The 23,478-nt window shown below is 41.2% G+C and overlaps 2 protein-coding genes across 3 annotated transcripts; both read left to right on the plus strand.

Moving 5' to 3' along the window:
- The first annotated feature begins 442 nt into the window (after window positions 1-442).
- LOC115171457 (growth factor receptor-bound protein 2) lies at window positions 443-14,687 on the plus strand. Of its 2 annotated transcripts, XM_029728276.1 has the most exons (9): window positions 443-665; window positions 6,415-6,489; window positions 8,342-8,477; window positions 8,713-8,804; window positions 8,928-9,047; window positions 11,885-12,074; window positions 12,460-12,555; window positions 12,794-12,910; window positions 13,139-14,687. In XM_029728276.1, exons 3-9 carry the CDS (start codon window positions 8,400-8,402, stop codon window positions 13,313-13,315), a joined length of 870 nt encoding a protein of 289 aa, XP_029584136.1. In that variant the 5' UTR covers window positions 443-665; window positions 6,415-6,489; window positions 8,342-8,399; the 3' UTR covers window positions 13,316-14,687. The 2 variants fall into 2 exon arrangements, with proteins under 2 accessions (XP_029584136.1, XP_029584137.1); XM_029728277.1 differs by lacking the exons at window positions 443-665; window positions 6,415-6,489 and adding an exon at window positions 7,506-7,674.
- Window positions 14,688-15,725: 1,038 nt separating this feature from the next.
- LOC115170696 (protein FAM83F-like) lies at window positions 15,726-22,166 on the plus strand (the record flags this gene model as incomplete). Its single annotated transcript, XM_029726932.1, has 4 exons — window positions 15,726-16,673; window positions 20,068-20,235; window positions 21,253-21,374; window positions 21,494-22,166. Coding segments are annotated over exons 1-4 (1,434 nt in total), but the record flags the coding sequence as incomplete, so codon positions are not given.
- Between the last annotated feature and the right edge of the window lie 1,312 nt (window positions 22,167-23,478).

The raw sequence follows: 23,478 nt of genomic DNA on the forward strand, positions 1-23,478 counted from the left end.
TTATTCATTTAAATGTATTTTTATTTTATTTAACCTTTATTTAACTAGGAAAGTCAGTTAAGAACAAATTCTTATTTACAATGACGGCCTACCCCGGCCAAACCCGGACGACGCTGGGCCAATTGTGCGCCGCCCTATGGGACTTCCCAATCACGGCCGGATGTGATACAGCCTGAATTCGAACCAGGGACTGTAGTGACGCCTCTTGCACTGAGATGCAGTGCCTCAGAATGTTTGTGGTAAAGTCCAAAAGTTCCTTTTGAAAAAGGGCGGTCTCTAACCAAGTGCATAAGCCTTTATTATTTATTGTCACATTCTGAAAATGATCTGTTCTATTCATCTGCAGTTTTGAGGTAAAGTCCAAAAGTTCCTTTTGAAAAGAGGCTGTCTCTAACTAAGTGCAAGTAACTGGTTCATCTCCGCCGTGGGACATTCAGCTATTGTGAGTGTTGGGGAGGGAACTCGAAGGACGCGGAAGTAAACAGTCTTTAACGGATTTGTTTTATTTAACCTTTATGATTTTACGAATATGACGTTTTCCTTTTGATGCGAACTTGCGAAATTTTGACTTGAAATTATGATCTCGTTGGCAAAGCCCTGGCTGGCTGCGTAAATTTCCCGACCTCTTGTGACTGTCAACGCGTGGCTCTTCACATGAAATAAAGGTACATATCATATTGCAATATACAGTTTACCTATTTGCAGAAAGCTTGATTATTCTTACATACGTGATGCAACCATCAATGTAAATGTAAATGTAATATACCCACTGTTATATGGGTAGCCAAATCATGTCACCAAAATGACCAAACCTCTTATAATGTCATGCTGGCTTGAAGACACTGCTTGCAGAGCAATCCATTCAACTTCAGCGACTGGTTTATAGTCATCGAAGTCTCTCTCTCTAATCTTAGGAACAGCTGTTACAGTCATACCCACTTCACTTTTTCTGTAATGTAATTAATTATAATAATTAGTCAGCTTCCTCTCATCTGAATTGTGAATCCTTGCTGTTTAGTGGTTAGAGAACTGTCTCTCTCTCAAGAGTGGTATCCCTATAATTTGTTGGAAATCTTTTAGATTCTGAATCTATGGCAACTAACCGGACAATTGAAAGAAGTTCCACATAGAGTACTTTAACTACCTGTTTGATACAAGCAGTAACTGTTCCCAGTAACCAACAGTTGTCCACAGACATTGGTGAAAAGGATATGCAATATAGTTCTGGAGGACATAAGTAGGCTATGAGAAAACGTGTTACCATATTATGCAATGCTATTATAAATGTATAACAACAAGGATATTATCTTGGACCTAACAGTTGAAACATTTTCATTATTGCTAAATTATTTGAAAACAAACTTGAAAACAAACCATGCCATGGTGATGTGAAAGGTATTTTGAAATAGCTTTTTGTTTGAAAATGTTTTCCTTATTGGTTTGTGTGCTCAGTGCTCTACAAGGTCAAATGGCTTCTCCTCTGGGATGTGGTCATTTATGAGTAGTAGGAGATAAGTTCAACAATAGTTGTGTTTATGTGATGAGGAAGTATGTTCATAATGTGTTTTCTTTTGATATGAAACTCGGTTAAAATAGAAAGCCACTGAAGAGGACAGGTTCACTATTGAACAAGCTTTATAAGTTAACGTTTTTTTGGGGTTGTTTATTTGCTAAAACAAGGTCCTCGATTCAATCATAGTAGGCTAGCCATGTCAGTCTAATTGGCATAGTGTGAACTACTATGGTGTGTCAAATAGATTGCAAACAGTACAGTATCACTGGATCTTTCAATGCTTTACATGGCGGTAAATTGTTGTTAACTAAAATATATAGAACTTGTTGAATTTGGATTTCCCATAATTGAGAATGGATGGATATTTATAAATGTATATACAGTATTGTCTAGTGCTGTTCTCCTCAGTGCTGGGTAGTTGGATGTCCTAGTTACTCTCAAAAACACATTCTGCACATTCCTCACTAATCTCTGATTTGTGAAGTGTAGAGAAATGTTTAGTGCTTTCACATAGTTAGGCTTTGCATAATGTAAATCCTTAATTTTAAAACTTATCATTTCTAACATGTCCAACAAATAAAATGATGCACGCTACTCTGTAATAGATCTTACCACTTTTACAATGGCCGTTATTTAATAAAGATATCTGTTTAAGACATCATAATCCTATTTCCTTGACTAATGGTGGAATGTTTGGCCCCACAAGACTATATAACTACCTACTGGGCTGTTGTGGTGGGACAAAAGTGCTAAGAAAAAAACAGTTGGGAGCAGAAAAAATCCAGCTAAAATTCATGTGGGCAGTGAGAGTTGAAACCTCTGCAAATATCCCCTTCACCCAGGTCACTGTACCAGGGGAGCTCTAGGGACGTTGGCACATGCCAACATGCCCCTGGCTCACCTCACTGGTGACATGTTACTAGAGTAGATCCCCTCTGCTCTGCGCCGTCTCTTCCCAGGGGACTCGGCTACTGTTTTGTTACTGTTTTACATGTTTGAGACTTCCATCCTCTAGAGCAGTGGTTCCCAAACTTCTTATAGTCCCGTACCCCTTCAAACATTCAACCTCCAGCTGCGTACCCCCTCTAGCACCAGGGTCAGCGCACTCTACAATGTGGTTTTTTGCCATGATTGTAAGCCTGCCACACAAACACTATACAATACATTTATTAAACATAAGAATGAGTGTGAGTTTTTGTCACAACCCGACCGAAGTGACAAAGAGCTCTTATAGGACCAGGGAACAAATAATAATAGAATAATAATCAATAATTTTGCTCTTTATTTAACCATCTTAAATATAAAATCTTATTTGTTAATCGAAAATTGTGAATAACTCACCACAGGTTAATGAGAAGTGTGTGCTTAAAATGATGCACATAACTCTGCAATGGTGGGTTGTATTGGAGAGAGTCTCACTCTTAAATCATTTTCCACACACAGTCTGTGCCTGTATTTAGTTTTCATGCTAGTGAGGGCTGAGAATCCACTCTCACGTAGGTACGTGGTTGCAAAGGGCATCAGTGTCTTAACAGCGCGATTTGCCAAGGCAAGAAACTCTGAGCACAGCCCAATCCAGAAATCTGGCAGTGGCTTCTGATTAAATTACATTTTCACAGAACCGCTTGTTGCAATTGCGATGAGGCTCTCTTGTTCAGATATTGGTAAGTGGACTGGAGGCAGGGCATGAAAGGGATAACGAATCCAGTTGTTTGTGTCATCCAGTACCTGCGTAATTGCGCACCCAACTCACTCAGGTGCTTCGCTATTTCACATTTGACATTGTCCGTAAGCTTGAGTTCATTTGCACACAAAAAATCATACAATGATGGAAAGACCTGTTTTGTCCTTGTTAATGCAGACACAGAAGAGCTCCAACTTCTTAATCATAGCTTAAATTTTGTCCCGCGCATTGAATATAGTTGCAGAGAGTCCCTGTAATCCTAGATTCAGATCATTCAAGTGAGAAAAAACACCAAGATAGGCCAGCCGTGTGAGAAACTCGTCATCATGCAAGCTGTCAGACAAGTTAAAATTATGGTCAGTAAAGAAAACTTTAAGCTCATCTCTCAATTTAAAAAACGTGTCAATACTTTGCCCCTTGATTACCAGCGCACTTCTGTATGTTGTAAAAGCATTACATGGTCGCTGCCCATATCATTGCATAGTGCAGAAAATACACAAGAGTTCAGGGGCCTTGCTTTAACAAAGTTAACCATTTTCACTGTGGTGTCCAAAACATCTTTCAAGCTGTCAGGCATTCCCTTGGCAGCAAGAGCCTCTCGGTGGATGCTGCAGTGTACCCAAGTGGCATCTGGAGCAACTGCTTACCACTCCACTATGTCTCCCTGTCATGGTTTTGCGCCATGGATGTTATTTATTTGACTAGGCTGCCTGTATTTGACATTGTGTTGTTATGTCGCTGAACACTAGATGGTTTCATTTTATTTTTGGCAGTTAAACGAGGCTACTCAGGCGAGAAAGAAACTTCACCCAAATGTATAGCCCCATTGGAAAATATAAATAGACTGTTTGAAAATGTGAAGAAAAAATAAATATATATATATTTTTAAATGTGAATCACATTTTTATTTGGCATACCCCCGACGGCATTGCGCGTACAAATACCTGCTCTAGAGCACTCAACTCTTACCCTGTGAGGTCTGTAGCCTGCTGGTTTTCTGTTCTACCTGATAATTAATTGCACACACCTGGTGTCCCTGGTCTAAATCAGTCCATAATTAGAGGGGAACAATGAACAAATGCAGTGGAACTGGCTTTGAGGTCCAGAGTTGAGTTTGAGGGCTCTAGAGTGACAACAACGAGGTTCTGTCTGTCTGTGTGTGTGTTCACGGCTGTCTAATAGCAGAATTGTCCTGACAGCAGAATGATTAAATAGTTTGTGGGATGTATTTGACCAGTGTTTTTTACATAGATTTTATCAGTGGTTTATTATGCTCATTGGGGTGGGGTAAGGGGTTTAGTGGTGTAGTGTCTTATCTTACTATATCTCTCTCGTCAGTGTAGTGTCTTACCTTACTATATCTCTCTCGTCAGTGTAGTGTCTTACCTTACTATATCTCTCTCGTCAGTGTAGTGTCTTACCTTACTATATCTCTCTCATCAGTGTGGTGTCTTACCTTACAATATCTCTCTCCTCAGTGTAGTGTCTTACCATAAGATATCTCTCTCGTCAGTGTAGTGTCTTACCTTACCATATCTCTCTTGTCAGTGTAGTGTCTTACCTTACCATATCTCTCTTGTCAGTGTAGTGTCTTACCATAAGATATCTCTCTCGTCAGTGTAGTGTCTTACCTTACCATATCTCTCTTGTCAGTGTAGTGTCTTACCTTACCATATCTCTCTCGTCAGTGCAGTGTCTTACCTTACCATATCTCTCTCGTCAGTGCAGTGTCTTACCTTACCATATCTCTCTCGTCAGTGCAGTTGACAGTATTTTGAGATTTGTTGGATGTATGCAGTTTATGTACATGCTTTTTCAGCAAGCTGCTGGGATATGTTTTATCTAAAATCAAAAGTAAGAGTTATATTGATAATGTTTATGAGGGCTAATCTGCAATGGAATCAGGAGGTTCACTTCATTAGTTCCATTCATTAGTAAAACATTAGAGCCATTCGGAGAGGTAAGTGATTTAAAACTAAAGTGCCTGTTTGGCTGCATGCATGTTTTACTGTATTTACGGTACATGGTTTTATGGAGCGGAGGAGTTAGATAACACAGATTGAGTGCACTTCTGTGTACACACATGGTTCAACTGAAGTGGGAATCATTTAGATTAAACAATTTGTTAAATTTATGTCAATGGAATGTGTGGTGATATCCCTTGACCTTCTCCTTACTCATCCAAACCTCCAAGAAGAAAATACTCTTGTTATCATATGTGGGCTACCGAGTGGCACAGCGGTCAGAGGCACTGCATCTTAGTGCAAGAGGTGTCACTATAGTACCTGGTTCGAATCTAGGCTGTATCACATCTGGCAGTGATTGGGAGTCCCATTGGGCGGTGCACAATTGGCCCAGCGTCGTCCGGATTTGGCCGGAGTGGGCCGTCATTGTAAATAATAATTTGTTCTTAACTGACTTGCCTAGTTACATAAAAGTTACATTTAAATAAAACAATTATATTAAACTGATATGTGAGCTATTACTCTCAATAAGTGCATATGTTGTGTTGACTTTAGAGAGAGAGACAGAGGAGAGTTTCCTCCTCTGGTTTAATGAATAGTTCCTGTATGGTAAAGAGAAAGAGAGAGAGATACATCTGGGTCTGACAGAAACACACATAGTTAAAATGACTTTCTACATGTAATTGAATTTAATCCTCAGTTGTCCTCATGTTGTTTATGCGGCCTTCCATCCGGCTTAGTAGAGCTCTGTGAATGATTCTCATTATCATCTATCTACCCTCACTCATATCCGCTCTGAATAAGACAGAGAGGGGGAACAGAAGGGGTATTTTACTGCAGAGTAGGAGTTTTAATCAGGGTACAGGATTGGGGCCGTGGTGAGCAATAGAAGCTGATACTACAGCGCTGTTATTGGCTCCCTCCGGTGTCTGATGGCTGAATAGGTAGAGAGGTACGGCTGGGATAGATTTATGAAATTGTATGTAATCATGTGTATCTATGGTTCTGGGGATGGATAATGTATGTGATTTTGGAGCATGCACTGCAGACCCCCCTTCAACCACACACACGTGGGAGAGCAGCAAATTGAACATCAAAGATAATTACCATCATGAGATTTCAATCTCTAAAAATTATGCCGTTTTTTTACTTAATTGAAAGGGGAAATGGACAGCTCCTGATGTTGTTTGTCCTCCTCTGACTCGCTCTTCTGCCTGTTCTTCCATGCTCATGTCTGTTTATGTATCCCGTAGGTAAACATTAACACATGGTGAATGCTACGAACTACCAAAACCATAATTGTTCTCTCATCAGCTTCGTGACAGAAGGTAAGGGGAAGTGTCTGGCTCAGACAACTTGTCTCTGTTTTGCTTCCATTTTAAAATTATTTTCCAAAATTATTTTACAGTTTCCCCATTTCTTTATTTCTCATTTTCCATATCTAAACTTCATAGCTAGGAGTGGGATATATTTATCTAAAGTTATACTTAGGCTTGTGTTCAGAAGGATACAACCGAACCAAAGGGTTTTGAAACTAAATCTGTGTTCTTATTGCACAACTCCTCTTATGTCATCTCCTCCATTTCAAATGTTTTTTTCTCACGTTTTATCCCACTGAATGTATTTCCTCCATGCAATGGCTATTACAGCCTCAGGTGCAATATTCACAGATTACAGAATGTACAGCATAGTCTAGTCTAGGCTGGTAACTATTGTATTTTAGAAACCATCACTGCACCACCTCAACAGAATTACCCCACCAGAGTTAAGTTACTGGCAATGTCGACCTAAAATACAAGTATACAGTAAGCTGTTTAAACAGTGTTTTTTTGTAGGCCTATGTTCCCTATAGGAGTTTATAGGAGCTAAGGACTTAAAGGTCTAATGCAGCCATTTTCATCTCAATATCAAATCATTTCTGATTAACAATGAAGTACCATACTGGGATTTTTTTCAATTAAAATGGTCAAAAAGAAACAAAAATAGCATCTTAGCTAGAAGTAAGCTAGGACTCTCTGGGAGTAGTCTGAGTGAATAGGACCAAACTGAAAACTATAGCTGTTATTGTCAAAGAGGTAGAGGTCTGCGGGTCTGACAGAGATCACTGAGGCGCGGTTATAATTGTTACTGCTGCAGGTGGAAGCTGGCGATCAGACAGACAATTTTGGGGATGAGAATATTTTTTTGAAAATGCTACAGACAGCTATATCGGTCTTTAATACAGGACTAGTAAAACATTATTTTTTGCATTTTTTTAAATAATAATTATTTTTAGGGGGTGCTGCAGCACTCTCAGCACCCATACTTCCTGTGGCTATGATCAGGTGTGTGTGTAGTCTCAATTAAAATAGTAAGCTATAGCCTATGCATGGGAGGAGAAGCAGGGGGCAGTTATCTTTCCAAGGACATTAACTTCCTAAATATGATTAGGCTATAGTTTACATTGCCTAGAAATAGATATTGATCACCTTTTATTTTTTATCTCTGTCTGAAAATTGTCCCACTCCTAAAAGGTAAGCTATAAAACGTTTCTAAAGAGAAAGTGAAAGTGTCTGCTCTCTCTCCAACTCTGCTCTCTTCAAACTATGTCTAGCCTATTGGCTGATATAGCCCAGTAACACCGATAGCCTAATATAATGGGCCACGTGAGAATCTCTGGTAATTTAACTTATTTCTTAGGTTATTTTTTGCTAATTTTGATATTGCCTAAATAGGGCACACAATTGCTAGGACCATGGCTGGCAAGTGAGCTGCGTCACATACTCCTGAAGTAACATTGCGGGACAGCGGTTGGGTTCGGGACACGTTCTTGCAGTAGCGGGTGGGAGTCGGGCAGAGAGCCAGCGGGAGGGGGCGGGTGCGGTATCAAAAGCTGCGGGTGCGGACGGAATGAAGAAATTAGTCCCGCACAGAGTTTGGAACTCTCTTTCATATTGGTCTATTAACTAATTTACTGCCAAAACTCCATCCCACCAAAACAGGATATTTCAGGCGGTTTTTTTAAACAGCCCGTACACAAAAATGGCGTTATCAGCATTTTCACAATTTCACTGTATTATTCCAACCTCAGTGTCGAAATATATCTAAAACACAGGAAATAACATTTTTGACTGCACTGTATAGTTTGCTTACTTTGAACCTACCAACCCACAACTCTCCCTGACTCATCTCATTCCATAGACCGACTGCAGTCCTTCTGCCTCCCTATTCCAACTCTTTGACCCTTCCACCTCTCGCCATGGAAGCCAGAGGAAAGTACGAGTTTAATGCTACGGCTGAGGATGAGCTGAGCTTCCGAAAGGGAGACATCCTGAAAGTGAGTATGACCTGAGAGAGAATGGGAGGAGACACATTACAATTCAGAATAGCGTGCCATAGTAAGACTAAAGAATGGCAGTAGTACAACTGAGTGTGGGACTTGGCCTTAAAGACACATTCCACTAATCTAATTCCTACATTCTACACACAAAGTTCTACTGTTGTATTCTGCTGGGATATTAAACCTAAACAGTGAGCTCTGTTGTTTTTGTTTATCTCTGTTCCCTAATCAGATTCTAGGTAGTCAAGATGAGTGGTTTAAGGCAGAGCTGCATGGACAGGAAGGCTTTGTGCCCCAAAACTACATTGAGAGACAAACCCCAAGGTGAAATAAAGTTACTCATTCTCATCCGTAAAATGTATTTCAACACACACATACAACATGAGTTGTATGCTTACAGTAAGTACAGGATGGCCACATCTGCATACTGTATCTCTCTCTGTCCAGCTGGTTCAAGGAAACGGCAAGCCGCAGCTCTGCTGAGGAGCTCCTGATGTCTAGGGAGGTGGGGGGATTCCTGATCCGTGGCAGTCAGAGCTCCCCTGGAGAATTTTCCATCTCTGTCAGGTGGGTGGGTGTAGGCTCAGGCCAGGATATTACAGGGAGCTCACTGATTACAAAACAGTACCTAGGGGGGTTAGAGTTTGCACCGCATGAACTCTGTAAAATGTAGTAACATGTTAACCTGCAAAACTCATCTGTGAACATTTTCCCAATCTCCCTCCATTTCTCATGAAATGTCTATGAGCCAGGGGAAGAGTTCAGCTTCTGTAGGCTGTACTTGATATCACTGGTACAGCTTTTCCTTGCAATATCTAACATACGCCAGCAGGGGACAATGAAAGTACTGCACCAGAGAAACAGTTGACTTTGGATTTATGGAATAGGACAGGACACAACTCAATTGTTTGAATCATAACTCATCACATCCTATCATTGTTTATTTAACCTTTATTTAACCTTTATTTAACCAGGATAAGCCCATTGAGACCCAGAGTCTCTTTTTCAAGGGAGACCTGGCCAAGAAGGCAGCAACATTCAATACATTATATAATTAAAACATACAACAATACAACAACATGATCCAGCCTAAAAAAGTCTCCCATCAATATTTTAAATTCATTCAGTGGCACTAACATATCTAGATGAAACATGGATTGTAGACTATTCCATGCGTCTAGTGCACAAAAAGAGAAGGCATTCTTGCCTGATACTGTGAATGTCCTGGGGACTTTAAGTAGCAACCACCTAGCAGACTGGGTATGGTAACTGCTGGTGATGAAGGAGACCAGACTACAGAGGTAAAGAGGGAGTTTACCCAAAAGGACTTTGTAGATGAACACATACAAATGTATCTTTCTGCGCATTTAAAGTGAGGTCCAACCTACCAATGGTGGGTGAGTGACTTGGCATTTGTAATAAAGCGCAAGGATGCATGATAAACAGAGTCCAGTCTCTGTAAGACGGAGGAGGTTGCATGATAAACAGAGTCCAGTCTGTAAGACGGAGGAGGTTGTATGCATATACAACAAGTCACCATAATCAATGACAGAGAGAAAAGTGGCTTGAACAAGCTTCTTTCTAGCCATAAGCGGGAAGCAAGCCTTATTACGAAAATAAAAACCCAATTTCAATTTAAGCTTTGTCACAAGATTATCCTCATGAACTTTAAAGGACAACTTGTCATCCAACCAAATACCTAGGTATTTGTAGGATGACACTTTTTCAATGCATAAGCCACCAGATGTGACAATGCTAACGTTCTCTGGCAGAGTTCTAGCTCTGGTAAAGGTGATGAATTTAGTTTTTTGTACATTCAAGAGCAGTTTAAGACCATAAAGGGAGGCCTGCAGTGACTGAAAAGCAGTCTGGAGCTCTTCAACAGCCTGAACCAGAGAAGGAGCACATGAATATATGACTGTAACATCTACATATAGATGTAACTTTGCTGGTTGCATGCCATTTCCAAAATCATTAATAAAAATTGAGAACAACACAGGAGCTAACATGGAACCCTGGGGCACACCTCTATTAATCTCAAGAAAGCTAGACTTGTGATTGTCAGTATATACACATTGTGTTCTGTCAGAAAGATAGTTCCTAAACCAATTTACTGCCCATTCACTGAGACCAATGTTTCTGAGTCTAGCTAGTAACAATTCATGGTCAACTGAATCAAAGGTCTTTGATAAATCCACAAACAGAGCAGCACAATGTGGCTTTTTATCAAGTCCATTAATGATGTAATTTGCCACTGCCATAGCTGCAGTTGTGGTGCTGTGCCCCAATCTAAAGCCAGACTGAACCCCGCTCAGTATGTTCTTTTCAATTAAGACGTTTTTTAACTGTGAGTTTACTAGGGATTCATAGACTTTGGCCAGGATAGGGAGTTTAGAGATAGGACTATAGTTTTTAGCATCTGAGGGATCTCCACCCGTTAGCAGCGGGAGGACATAAGCTGATTTCCAAATGCCGGGTATGGAATTGGTCAAGAGACTCATGTTGAAAATGTGATCCACAGGTTTAGTAATAATACCAGCTGCTATCTTTAAGAGGTAGGGGTCCAGATTGTCTGGACCTGCAGACTTTTTAGTGTCTATAGCCTTTAGTGCTTTATAGACCTCAGTATAAGAAACAGGCTCAAAGATCAAATGGTTCACATGAGGGCCTATATCATAGTTGACTTAACAGAGCTTACATTAGAGGCCTGGGCCGCACCATTATCAAAAACTGAACCAGCAGATATGAAGTGCTTGTTAAAAACCCCTACAATATGGGCTTTATCCTTCACTTCATTAGAATCCATCATTAAATGGTCAGGAAGGCCAGAGGATACACTAGAACCTGACACTGATTTGATTAGCTTCCAGAACTTGGTAGGTTTGTTTAGGTTCTCTGTGACTACATTTAAATAGTCATCTGATTTGGACTTCCTGATCAATCCTGTGTATTTGTTTCTTAGCGTCCTGAAGGAGGCCCAGTCAACAGGAGCACTTGTATGTCTAGCTTGAGCCCAAGAGATATTTCTCTTTGTAATTCATTCTGTCAAGTTATCTGAAAACCACTGTCCCTTCCACTGATTCTACATTTCTTCACAGGGGCATGCTTATCACAAATCGACACAAATTTCATATAAAAATAGTCCCAGGCAGTGTCAACCAGGGTTGGGGTCAATTCCATTTAAATTCCAATTAATTCAGACACTAAAGCAAATTCAAATTCCAAATCTTCCTAATTGAAAAGCATTGAAAATAATTGGAATTGGAATGTCAGTGTACTTCCTGAATTGACTGGAATTGGATTGGAATTGACCCTAAACCTGCATTGTACTGTATGTGACTAAGAGGCCAGATGTTGTGTTGTGACATGCTTCACTGATATATAAAACCATACTTTCCCCTCAGACATGAGTTTGACGTGCAGCATTTCAAAGTAATGAAGGACAGCAAAGGCCACTACTTCCTGTGGTCAGAGAAGTTCACTTCCCTCAACAAGCTGGTGGACTTCTACAAGAACACCTCCATCTCCAAGCAACGGGACATCTACCTTAGAGACGGTAGCCGGGATGACCAGAGCCCATCCACACCCCAACCGGTATTTCAGCCGTATATTATCTCAGTTCAATCAACTCTTTAGTGAAGCCTTCCTTCCCTTTCTTGACTTCCCACTCTTCTCCCTGTATCTCAAGCACAGATACAGGAACTGAAATCAGTGAGCTATTGCACCAGAATGGTCAATTAACCAATGGTATTTGCCTATTAACCAATATACCGCATGGTGATGTCATCATGGAAAATCAAACCTGCTGATTATAAGGTCCTGTGTAGATTGTACTTTCAACCAGCAACTATCAGGAAATAACACTGATCAAATGTTTTTGTTAGTTTCATCGGCTGTTGTACATTATTATATAAAAACTACATTTTGACTGCACTGGGCCTTTATTAACCCTTTCCTGTCCACATCCTTCTGTTGTCAGTTGAAGAGGGGGAGTCTACCTGAGGAGAGGAGCTATGGGGCCCCTACTGCAGCTACGTCACACCGCAGGGCCTCAGACCTTCCTCACAGTCAGCAGGTAAACACCACTCACCCCACAGTACTCACCCCAAACCTACACTACCTGCAATGCAGTCTTTTGAATCATGTCAGTTTTTCAGAAGCTGCTATGTACCATGGTCATGTAAAACCATGTCATTGCTTTTATTTGATTTCATTGGGTTTGAAATGTTTTACTGTGATTCTGAGACATACTGTAGGTTGATTTAAAGGTTAGAGTCTGACCTGAGTTCAACCTCTCTCCTCTCTTCCCCCAGAGTAAGAGACCTGGGATGGAGGAGAGGGCTCACACCATAGGCACCCCTGGTAGAAACACCCCCATAACCTCTCTCCCAGCCCCCCAAAGGACATCTGAAACCATGCCTCATCCACAGGTACAGTAAGCCTACTGTAGTCAGTAAATGGGGGCTCATCCTTGATGTCCTCTGAAATTACTGGTTCCTATGGCCAACTATTATCTAACACAGGTTTGTGTGTGTGTGTGTATGTGTGTGTGTGTGTGTGTGTGTGTGTGTGTGTGTGTGTGTGTGTGTGTGTGTGTGTGTGTGTGTGTGTGTGTGTGTGTGTGTGTGTGTGTGTGTGTGTGTGTGTGTGTGTACCAGAGGGCAGTCATACAGGTGAAAGCAGTGTACGACTTCACAGCGGAGGAAGGGGACGAGCTAGGCTTCCGTGCGGGTGATGTCATTGACATTTTGGATCACTCTGATCCATCGTGGTGGAAAGGAAGATTGCGGGGTAAAAGTGGTCTGTTCCCTGCCAACTATACCACACCATTATGAGGAAAGCTTAGAGAGAGAGAAGTCGCTCTTTGGACTTCTCCAATCATATGGACTGTGATGATAAGAGTCGGCCAACACACAGAAACTTCAGCAGCCCAAACTGTAGGACTAAAAAGAAATTGGTTCACATATGATTTCTGATAACATATGTTCACACATTTATTTTTATTTTAAAGCTGGTGCTCAGCATGATACAATTGACATACCTAAATGACATTGATTTATAAGCAGAGGTGGACTTACCATTAGGCAGAAGAGGCAATTGCCTCAGGCCTCACATCATCAAGGTGCCTTGTGAACTGGGCATAATAATACAATACTAGTAATCTTATTTTTTCCCCAATAATGTCTCTGCAGGAGACCCCACAACTGGTTTATAATAATGGACTATTGCACCTTGACAGAGTTCCCATGCATTGCTTCACACAATATGATTGCAAATTTGACTTTCATTGTAATTAAGCTGTATCAATGAGGTGCTTTCACAGCGGGGCAGAGAAATGTGCAATTAACGCAACCAGTGAAAATAAAAAGAAAGAAAGAAGATTTAACAGAACATTTTTGTAAGTTAATGCATTTCTTTAGTCAAAAGACAAGTGCTGCTTGTTATACTGACATTGTCATCGAGGCAGAAGACATGTATGTGTAGACAATGTATCTGATGCAATCTGGCCAAACAGAGTATGGCATGTCATACGCTTTTCGGCCAGACAGAATCAGATACATTGGAACCATATAGAAAGACAGGGGGGCATTGTTTGGCTCACTAAGATAATTGCATAATCTCCAGTGAGATAGTTTGTCACTTGCGAATTGAAGGAAAGTTGTTTGGGTGCTACTTTATGAAGTGATTGTTTGACAATCAGATGAAAACATCATGACTTGTTGTGTCCATTTTAATTCCAGCCCCCGCCCCCACAGGAGGCCTTTTGCCTTTTGGCAGGCCGTCATTGTAAATAAGAATTTGTTCGTAACTGACTTGCCTAGTTAAATAAAGATTACAGGTTAAACAAAAATGGCACATTAAAAGGTAATTTCTTTTTACAGTTAAATTATGTCTTTACTATAAAACCCATAACAAAATGTTGTGCACCCAAATCACGTCAGTCCGCTCCTGTTTATAAGGGAACTTCCACAAGCCAACTACAGTGTCATATCCATTGGAGGTTGAAAACTGGGAGCTATGCTGCCACACATTTACTGTTTGGTACTACACTTTTTGTATTGTTACCTTTTTGTATTATTTGTAGTGCTTGCTTTTAATTGTGAGGTCTCCATAGCAAATTATATCTTGTTAGTGAACTACCAAATTTACAATGTCAGTTTGGGTATGCTTGTCATCTGTCTAAATTAAAACAATGATGTATATAAACCCTGGCTTGCTGATGCTATGTATTGGCCAATGAGATGCTTTGAAGCCACCGGTCGGCCATATTGTCACTCCTCAAAAGCAGTCTTCCATAGGAATTCATGGAATTCTTCAGTATTCAATTTAAATGTTTTTAGGACAAAATTACATGTATTTAAGTATTTTTTGTTGTAGTTGGGACAGTATTTTCAAAAAATTACTCTTATGATCTGACACAGAACTATATTCCTGACCTGCAGTGTTGGGTAATAGTGAACTACATGTAATTCAACTAGTAATTTAACTACATTTTGCAGTAGCTCAGTGGTAGTTGAACTAAATTCAATCTAGGTAGTGTTTTCAGTAGTTTTTTTTTGTTGCAATGTAACGTTGTAGTAACTACTGGAAATACACACTACTTTTTATTTAAAATAAAGTAAAATATGTGTGAAGTAGGCAATCGTTTCCATTCTTTTTCAGCATCAGACTTGCCTAATCCAATTACAACAGCGTTACATTGCAAAAAAAGGAATTAACTACTGAAAACACTACCTAGATTTGAATTTAGTCTTGCAATTTGTAGTCTATGACATTTCAGATTTACATATGATAATTTTTCACAAACAAGTTTGGATGTAGTAAATTACTTTTCAAAGTAACTTTAGTTAAGTAAACTATATTTTCCTTAAGGGAAGCATTAGTGTAGCTTAACTTCTTCCAGAGTGAAGTAATTGGTGGCTTGGTAAACTAGCCTGTATCATGTTATTTCATGATTTTGATGTCTTCACTATTATTTTACAATGTAGAAAATAGTAAAATAAATACAAACCCTGCAATGAGTAGGTGTGTCCAAACTTTTGACTGGTACAGTATATTTTCAGAGTAGCTTCCCCAACACTGCTGACCTGTGACCAAATATTTATTTTATTTTATGTATGTCACAGAACCAGAGGTTCCAATAAAAGTATCCGAAGCACAGGGTCTGATAAATACATTTGGAATTGAACTGTTTTGGTTTTTGCTTTGAGTCATTTCATTTTAGTTGGCTAGACATTACAACATCATGTAGGTTAATTTATCTGTATTGAGTTCTATGTTAAACCTACAAGCCTATACACTACAGTATCAATGTGCTTTACGTGACACCACCCAATTCTTGGTTGGCCTTTATGGAAATTCAAAATAATCACATTCTCCATGCAAGAATTACCTCAACCACACACAAAGATGGCGCCGTACTGTATGGTTGCCGTCTTTGCTATTTTGCGATTATTTTTCCTTGTTTTATATTAAGCCTACTACTTATATTGATTACTGCATTGTTGGGAAAGAGTTTGCAAGAAATACATTTAACTGTTCTTGTGCACGTGACAATCAAACTTGCCATTTGAACTAGATTATAACAGTTTAGAACTCCTCCCCCTACCTCTTGAACGTCACCTGTGTACGCGCCCAACACCTACAGGTAAAGGTGTATGCTACAGAGAATTGCGGGGGTAGGAAGAATTAACGGTTGGAAAAATTCAGGATACCGCTGCTATGGCCGAGTCTCAGCTTCTGTGCATGGACGAAGATCATGTCAACGAAAAGATACCCGAATCTAAAGCAGAATTCTACTACTGCGAGGAGCAGCGAGCCGCGCTCGAGCAACTACTGAAGAACGGCGATGGCGCGTTCAAGATGCGACTGAAAGAGGACGACGTCAGAGACTTTCTATCCGCCCGCGAGATGAAATGGATTCGAAAAACTTTTGATGAATATGATTCAGATAGTGAGTCCGAGAAAGGCGAATACGAAAAGGCTCAGAAGTCCAATGCAGACTCGGGGGTCCACTCCACATACTGGCCTCAGATGTCGGACACGGATGTCCCGCCGCTTGACATCGGCTGGCCAGGTAGCACTAGTTTCTATAAAGGTGTCACTCGAGTATCCGTTCACACGCACCCACCCAAAAACAAGGGGCCCCATATAAAAGAGGTTGTCAGGAGACTCATTCAAGAATCTAACAAGGTAATTCCAGTTCAAATATACATTTATAACGGCATATTACACGTGAATAACGTAGTTTACATAATTTATTCTCTGCCCTAAATTATTGAGTGATGCCCTCACATTGTTCCCCCTCATTCTTTGTAGCTCAGAACAGTTTACAAATTACTTTGAATCCTGAGTCAGCATGACCCTGAATCATGCATTTGTGTTCTTCATCTTGACAAAAGTTATAAAATGGGTTCTGTTAATTGAATGTAAACTTCTCAACACTACATAGAATAGTTAGTGCCAGTTCTAGTGGCCTAATTATCAGGTCTGAATTTGTCAGTGTTGTTACTACAGTCGCTACATAGGCCTTGTGACAACAAACTCCTTTTTTGACATGAGGTTTTATTACCTGCTTGACTACTTCTCAGGTAGCCTAGTGGTTAGAGCATTGGACCAGTAACCAGAAGGTTGCTAGTTCGAATCCCAATGTAAAAATCTGTCGTTCTGCCTCCGAACAAGGCAGGTAACCCACTGGCCGTCATTGTAAATAAGAATTTGTTCTTAACTGACTTGCCTAGTTAAATAAAGGTAAAAAAAGAGTGTGTCTAATTGTTCTTCATTGACCTACAGTGTCCTCAGAAAGTATTCACACCCCTTGACTTTGGCAGTCATGTGAATTCAACGAGAGATGCGTGTCCTTCAGACTTAGGACAGCCAGGTCCTTGCTCAACAGAGGAGTCTGACTTGAGGAGTCGTACTGTAAAATGAACCAAGGCGATTAGCAACAATGTAAAACATCTACTTATATTTTCATTCTATTATGAAATGAAACGATGACGTAATTGACCATTGTTGATTATTGACTGATTTATGTTATGCTGTTATTATCATAGATATAGAACACATATTCATGTTTTCCCCTTCATCACATCATTACGTTCTACAATGAATGATCAGCAGTGAGCAGAAGTTTTGATATGAATGTTCATAGTAGATCTCTAACTGGATGGAACATATGCTGTAGATAGGCATGTTGTAACAAGTGAAGCCACATGTAAAGGAGCTGGAAAGGCCAAACATTTCACAGTTCTAAATGTCACACAGTTTCACATCAGAACCGGTAACAAGTCATTCAAAAGCCTTTCCCCAGCCTCACGTCAGGGTTTAAAAACACATCCACACGAGGCTTTCTTCTCCCACATCCACCGTAATTCAACTCACTCAGTCAAGAGTCCCTCCCCCTCTAAATGGCTGGGTAACCTGTCAGTCATGCTGCCTGGGACTAAATGTCAGGAGGAAGAACACACATAACTCTGGGGTTAAGCTTGGCGCAGGAGGACACGGCTATAGGGAAAGTAGATAAGCATGCAAACTTGAGCTTAATTAAACACTGTGGGTGTAAGTAGCCCAAATCCAGATAAGAGACTGGAGTGTTTGACCAGGTTACAGTTAACTTCTCTGGAACAGTGGAATAATACTTACTCACTTTACATTAACATTTTATCTCCAATTCATGCAATCTCAATATTAAATATTTTTTTATCCTTGTACATGCAAAGTTGATTCTTGTCCATATTCGGTTTCTGGCTCTTCATTAGTCCACTGTTGACACAGTCCCAAAATGTTTTGCTTGTCAGCAGTCAAGTTTTGAAGATATTGAACTTTCAAGAAGCAAAGTGTATTTTTCCACATCATCACGATGATGCAAAATATTGTGGGAGTGTTTCAACAGTGGACTAATGAATAAATACCAAAGATGATATTTCACTGAGAACAATGCAAGTGAGGGGTCGTTGTTCACTCCTTGGTTGATGATCTACTGACAGGAAAGACAAACCCGTGACCAGCTGTTCTGTTTGCATATGACTAGGTATGTCAATGAACTAAACAAACTGAAATCATGACAGGCCGGCATTGTAAATACGAATTTGTTCTAAATTGACCTGCCTGTTAAAATTAAGATACAAAAATAGAAAATAAAGGACGAGCCAGGAAGTGACTCTAGCCTAACTATAACAAGGCCTTCACTGTCCAATACTTTATCATCACCACTCCTTTACCACTGTCAGCATAAGGCAGAGAGCATTACACTGCCCTATCCTAGTGTGGTACAGGACTAGGTCATAGTAATGCATCAGTGCTCACATTTCTTCACATGCAAAGTCTGTGCTCCTGAAAGACAACCAGTTCTGTTTTTACCTAATCGAATGCCATTCAAGGATTATAGGATCTACATTTCAATAACTGTGTGTGTGTGGTTGTGTGTCTGTGTGTGTGTGTGGTTGTGTGTCTGTGTGTGTGTGGTTGTGTGTCTGTGGTTGTGTGTGTGTGTGTGTGTGGTTGTGTGTCTGTGTGTGTGTGGTTGTGTGTCTGTGTGTGTCTGTGTGTGTGTGTATATGATCGTGTGTGTGTGTGTGGTTGTGTGTGTGTGTATATGATCGTGTGTGTGTGTGGTTGTGTGTGTGTGTGGGTCTGTGTGTGTGTGTATATGATCGTGTGTGTGTGTGTGTGGTTGTGTGTGTGTGTGTGTGTGTATATGATCGTGTGTGTGTGTGGTTGTGTGTCTGTGTGTGTGTATATGATTGTGTGTGTGTGTGGTTGTGTGTGTGTGTGTGTATATGATTGTGTGTGTGTATATGGTTGTGTGTGTGTGTGTGTGTCTGTGTGTGTGTGTGTGTGTGTGTATATGATCGTGTGTGTGTGTGTGGTTGTGTGGTTGTGTGTGTGTGTGTGTGTGTGTGTGTGTGTGTGTGTGTGTGTGTGTGTATATGATCGTGTGTGGTTGTGTGTGTGTGTGTGTGTCTGTGTGTGTGTGTGTGTGTGTGTGTGTGTATATGATCGTGTGTGCACACGCGTGTGCGATGTCGGGGTTATTTATTGAATATACACTTTTGCCTTTCCTCTGTCCTCTCTAGCTTGATCTTTGTAAATATCAACTAGTCTGGTATTATTCATCAGATTTATCAGTCACCTCAAGCCTCTCAAATATTTTGACATACTTCTGTTTGGATTGAAGTGGAAAATTTGTCATAAGAAAATAAATCTTGACATTTCGGTTCAACTCTTTTTTCCAGTTAATTTGGGAGATTCTAATCTTACTCGAGCAATTGAACCATAAATCTCCAGCTTTGAGTCCTTCAAATCTACCCCCTGTATATAGGCTCATTATTGTTGTCATTTTCTTGTGTTACTTTTAGATTACTATAAAAAAAAATCTCACTTTAGTTTATTTAGTAAATATTTTCTTAACTCTATTTCTTGAACTGAATTGTTGGTTAAGGGTTTGCAAGTAAGCATTTCACGGTAAGGTATACCTGTTGGTATACCTGTTGTATTCGGCACATGTTACAAATACAATTTGATTTGATTCAGAGATATCATCCCTCTCTCTTCTTCCTCTAACGTTCCTATGTGTGATCCTCAGGTAGTAGCCGTGGTCATGGACCACCTTACAGACCTGCAGATCCTTCAGGACCTATTGGACGCAGCACAGAGACGAGGGGTGGCTGTGTACATCATACTGGAGGCTCGTGGTATGCCCCACTTCCTGGATATGTGCACTCGTTTACAGATCACTGCTCTGCATCTACGGGTAAGACAGGGCAGGCAGTAGGCAACAAACAAACAGGAACAAGTAATAGTTAGCTATGGTATTACCATGTCATTACCAGGTAAATAGCAGAGTGTCATGTAAATGGAAAGTGCAGCCACAACTTCTTGGCAGTAAAAAGCAGAATATTCCTCTGCCCTATTCTTTTATTATCATCCGTATTGGCACACTGTCTATACTGGTGTAGGATCTTAATTTGAGCCAGTTTGCTACAGCAGGAAAATAATCCTGCAGCAACAGGAGATGGGAATTATTATGTGGATTATAATTCATGGGCATTTTTGTAGGGGTTGATACATTTTTCATAAGGGAAAATCAAGTCATTTCAAAGTGGAAATTACAAACTTCAGAAGCCTCTTTAAACCTCAAATACACCACAAGTTAAAAATGCCCTGCAATGCAGGAAAGTTCTACTGCAACATTGTGATCAAATGAAGGTCCTACATCTGTAGATGTTGATCTATGTAGACAAAAGCTTGTGCAGTAGATCGAGCCTATTTAAATGGAATGCTGGATAACCTAGTGTGTGTGTGTGGTGTCAGTTGATAAGCCTCTGAAAGGCCCTTCCAGTGTTGAGACTCTGTCATTGTTGTTTCATAGAAACGGCTGTTCATTGAGCCGAAAACAATCCAGTCCTGTGGAACTTGATCCTTGACCAAACAAGTGTTAACAGCATAGGGTAGCATCCTTCTGACGTGTCTGTTTCTGTGTTTATGTCTCGGACAGTCTTTTTCACTCTCTCCAACTCACTCCCATTCCCTGCTCAGTAAATAGACCTGCCTCGACTGTATACTCAAGGGGTTTAACTCAATCCTTGCATCGCCAGTTTCGGATTTGCTTACCTTGAAAGTTTACTTTGGTCGTGGGTGGTAACAGCACAATTTCCCTTAGTGTTTGACATGATACTGTTCAGTACCTGGAAGTCTGATAGTCACTGACTCATGGTTTATACTGTAATAAGGGCACCTGTCTAACTCAGTATCTGTGTGACTCTTTCAGAACCTGCGTGTGCGAACGGTGAAAGGTTCTGGGCTGGCCCTGTCATTTGGCAGGCTGCCCGGCTCTCTGTGCTCCAAATACATGCTGGTGGACGGAGAAAAGGTTATGTTTGGCTCTTACAGGTCAGTCATTTTCTCAGTCATACACTTCCACTCACATTCATTCAGCCAGAGCAAACATGATTTGATCTACTCTTTGAGCTTTGAGTCTGTGTCTCACTCTCTTGTTCTGTCACCTCCAGCTTCACATGGAGCTCCTCTAGGATGGACAGGAACACCATCACAGTAATGTCTGGGCAGGTGGTGGACTTCTTCGACAATGACTTCAGGGAAATGTATGCTGTATCTGAGAATGTGGACCTTTACAAGGAGTTCCACATTACCAAGCCTCCCATGCCTGCGCCGGTACGGAAGGTGGTGGTCCCCAAGCCCCTGTTGATGTCCACCTCCCGTTTCCAGGTGTCTCTAGGGGACTCTCGGGGGCAGGCTGACCAGAGGGTGCCTGCACATAAATACCACAACCCTAAGTATTCTCTGGTGGTGGGGAACAGTCTCGGGCTCACTGGGTCCTTACAGGACCTCTCCACACTCAGAGACTCACTGGGCGGTGGACTCGAACGGAACGGACTGTCGACGCTACTCCATGCCAAAGGGGGCAGTAGTGTGGAACTGGACAAGGTCACTGTGAAGTCCCCCAGTTCTCCTGTGGAGGATGAGGAGGATGGGAAGGGAGGTTCGCCGAAGCGCCAGGCCTTAGGTGGAAAGAAACAACGCAGTTCTTTCAGGCTCTTCCTGAAAGGGAGAGGATCCAATCACAACAGTGAGACTATAGACGAGGATGGGGCCACTCCTTCAAACCCTTCCTCCACCCACCCAAACCCCTCCCCTAGCCGCCCAACCCCCACCCCTAGCCACCCAACTCCCTCCCCTAGCCGCCCAACCCCCTCCCTTGCCCACCGAACCCCTTCCCCTACACACCCAAACCCCTCCCCTACCCACCCAACCCCCTCCCTTACCCACCAACCCCCCTCCCCTCGCAACCCAAACCCCTCCCCTACCCACTCAACACCCTCCCCTACCCGCCCAAACCCCTCCCCTACCCACTCAACACCCTCCCCAACCCGCACAAACCCCTCCCCGACCCGCAAAGTCTCAGAGACGAATAGCACTGCCACTGAGAACTCATTTGAGATTGAAGAGAAACCGTCCCTGTTGAAATTTAAGAACAAAAAGCCTTCAAAACTGCCTCAAAGAAGTATGTCTCTAATGACCCTCAACAAAGGAGAGGATGACGGTATGTTGTTATATTCTACCATTTGTGGTTTTCATTTGTCTTTGAATATTAACTGCAATAGTCCCTCACATGGAGTTGTTGTTTGTTGGCTCATCCATTTTTTTCTCCTTTCCCTCTAGGAAAGGGACACAAGAAGCCTTCCAAGAAGAACTGCATTCAGTCCTGAGATGAAGAGAGGGAGGACAGGATCAGCTGGGAGAGACAGAGCCAGAGGACATTTGAAGTAATTGCCAGTATCAGATGCAGTATTAGATGGAGTATATTAATGACATGCCATGGCAGGAGTATAGTGATTCCATGTCATGGCAGGACTATAGTGATTACATGTCATGGCAGGAGTATAGTAATGACATGCCATGGCAGGAGTATAGTGATTACATGTCATGGCAGGAGTATAGTGATTACATGTCATGGCAGGAGTGTAGTGATTACATGTCATGGCAGGAGTATAGTGATTTCATGTCATGGCAGGAGTATAGTCATGGCATGTTATGGCAGGAGTGTAGTAATTGCATGTCATGACAGGAGTATAGTAATTGCATATCATGACAGGAGTATAGTGATTACATGTCATGGCAGGAGTATAGTCATGGCATGTTATGGCAGGAGTATAGTAATTGCATGTCATGGCAGGAGTATAGTGATTCCATGTCATGGCAGGACTATAGTGATTACATGTCATGGCAGGAGTATAGTAATGACATGCCATGGCAGGAGTATAGTGATTACATGTCATGGCAGGAGTATAGTGATTACATGTCATGGCAGGAGTGTAGTGATTACATGTCATGGCAGGAGTATAGTGATTTCATGTCATGGCAGGAGTATAGTCATGGCATGTTATGGCAGGAGTATAGTAATTGCATGTCATGACAGGAGTATAGTAATTGCATATCATGACAGGAGTATAGTGATTACATGTCATGGCAGGAG

Source organism: Salmo trutta, chromosome 32, assembly GCF_901001165.1.
Source record: "Salmo trutta chromosome 32, fSalTru1.1, whole genome shotgun sequence".
Lineage (NCBI taxonomy): Eukaryota > Metazoa > Chordata > Actinopteri > Salmoniformes > Salmonidae > Salmo > Salmo trutta.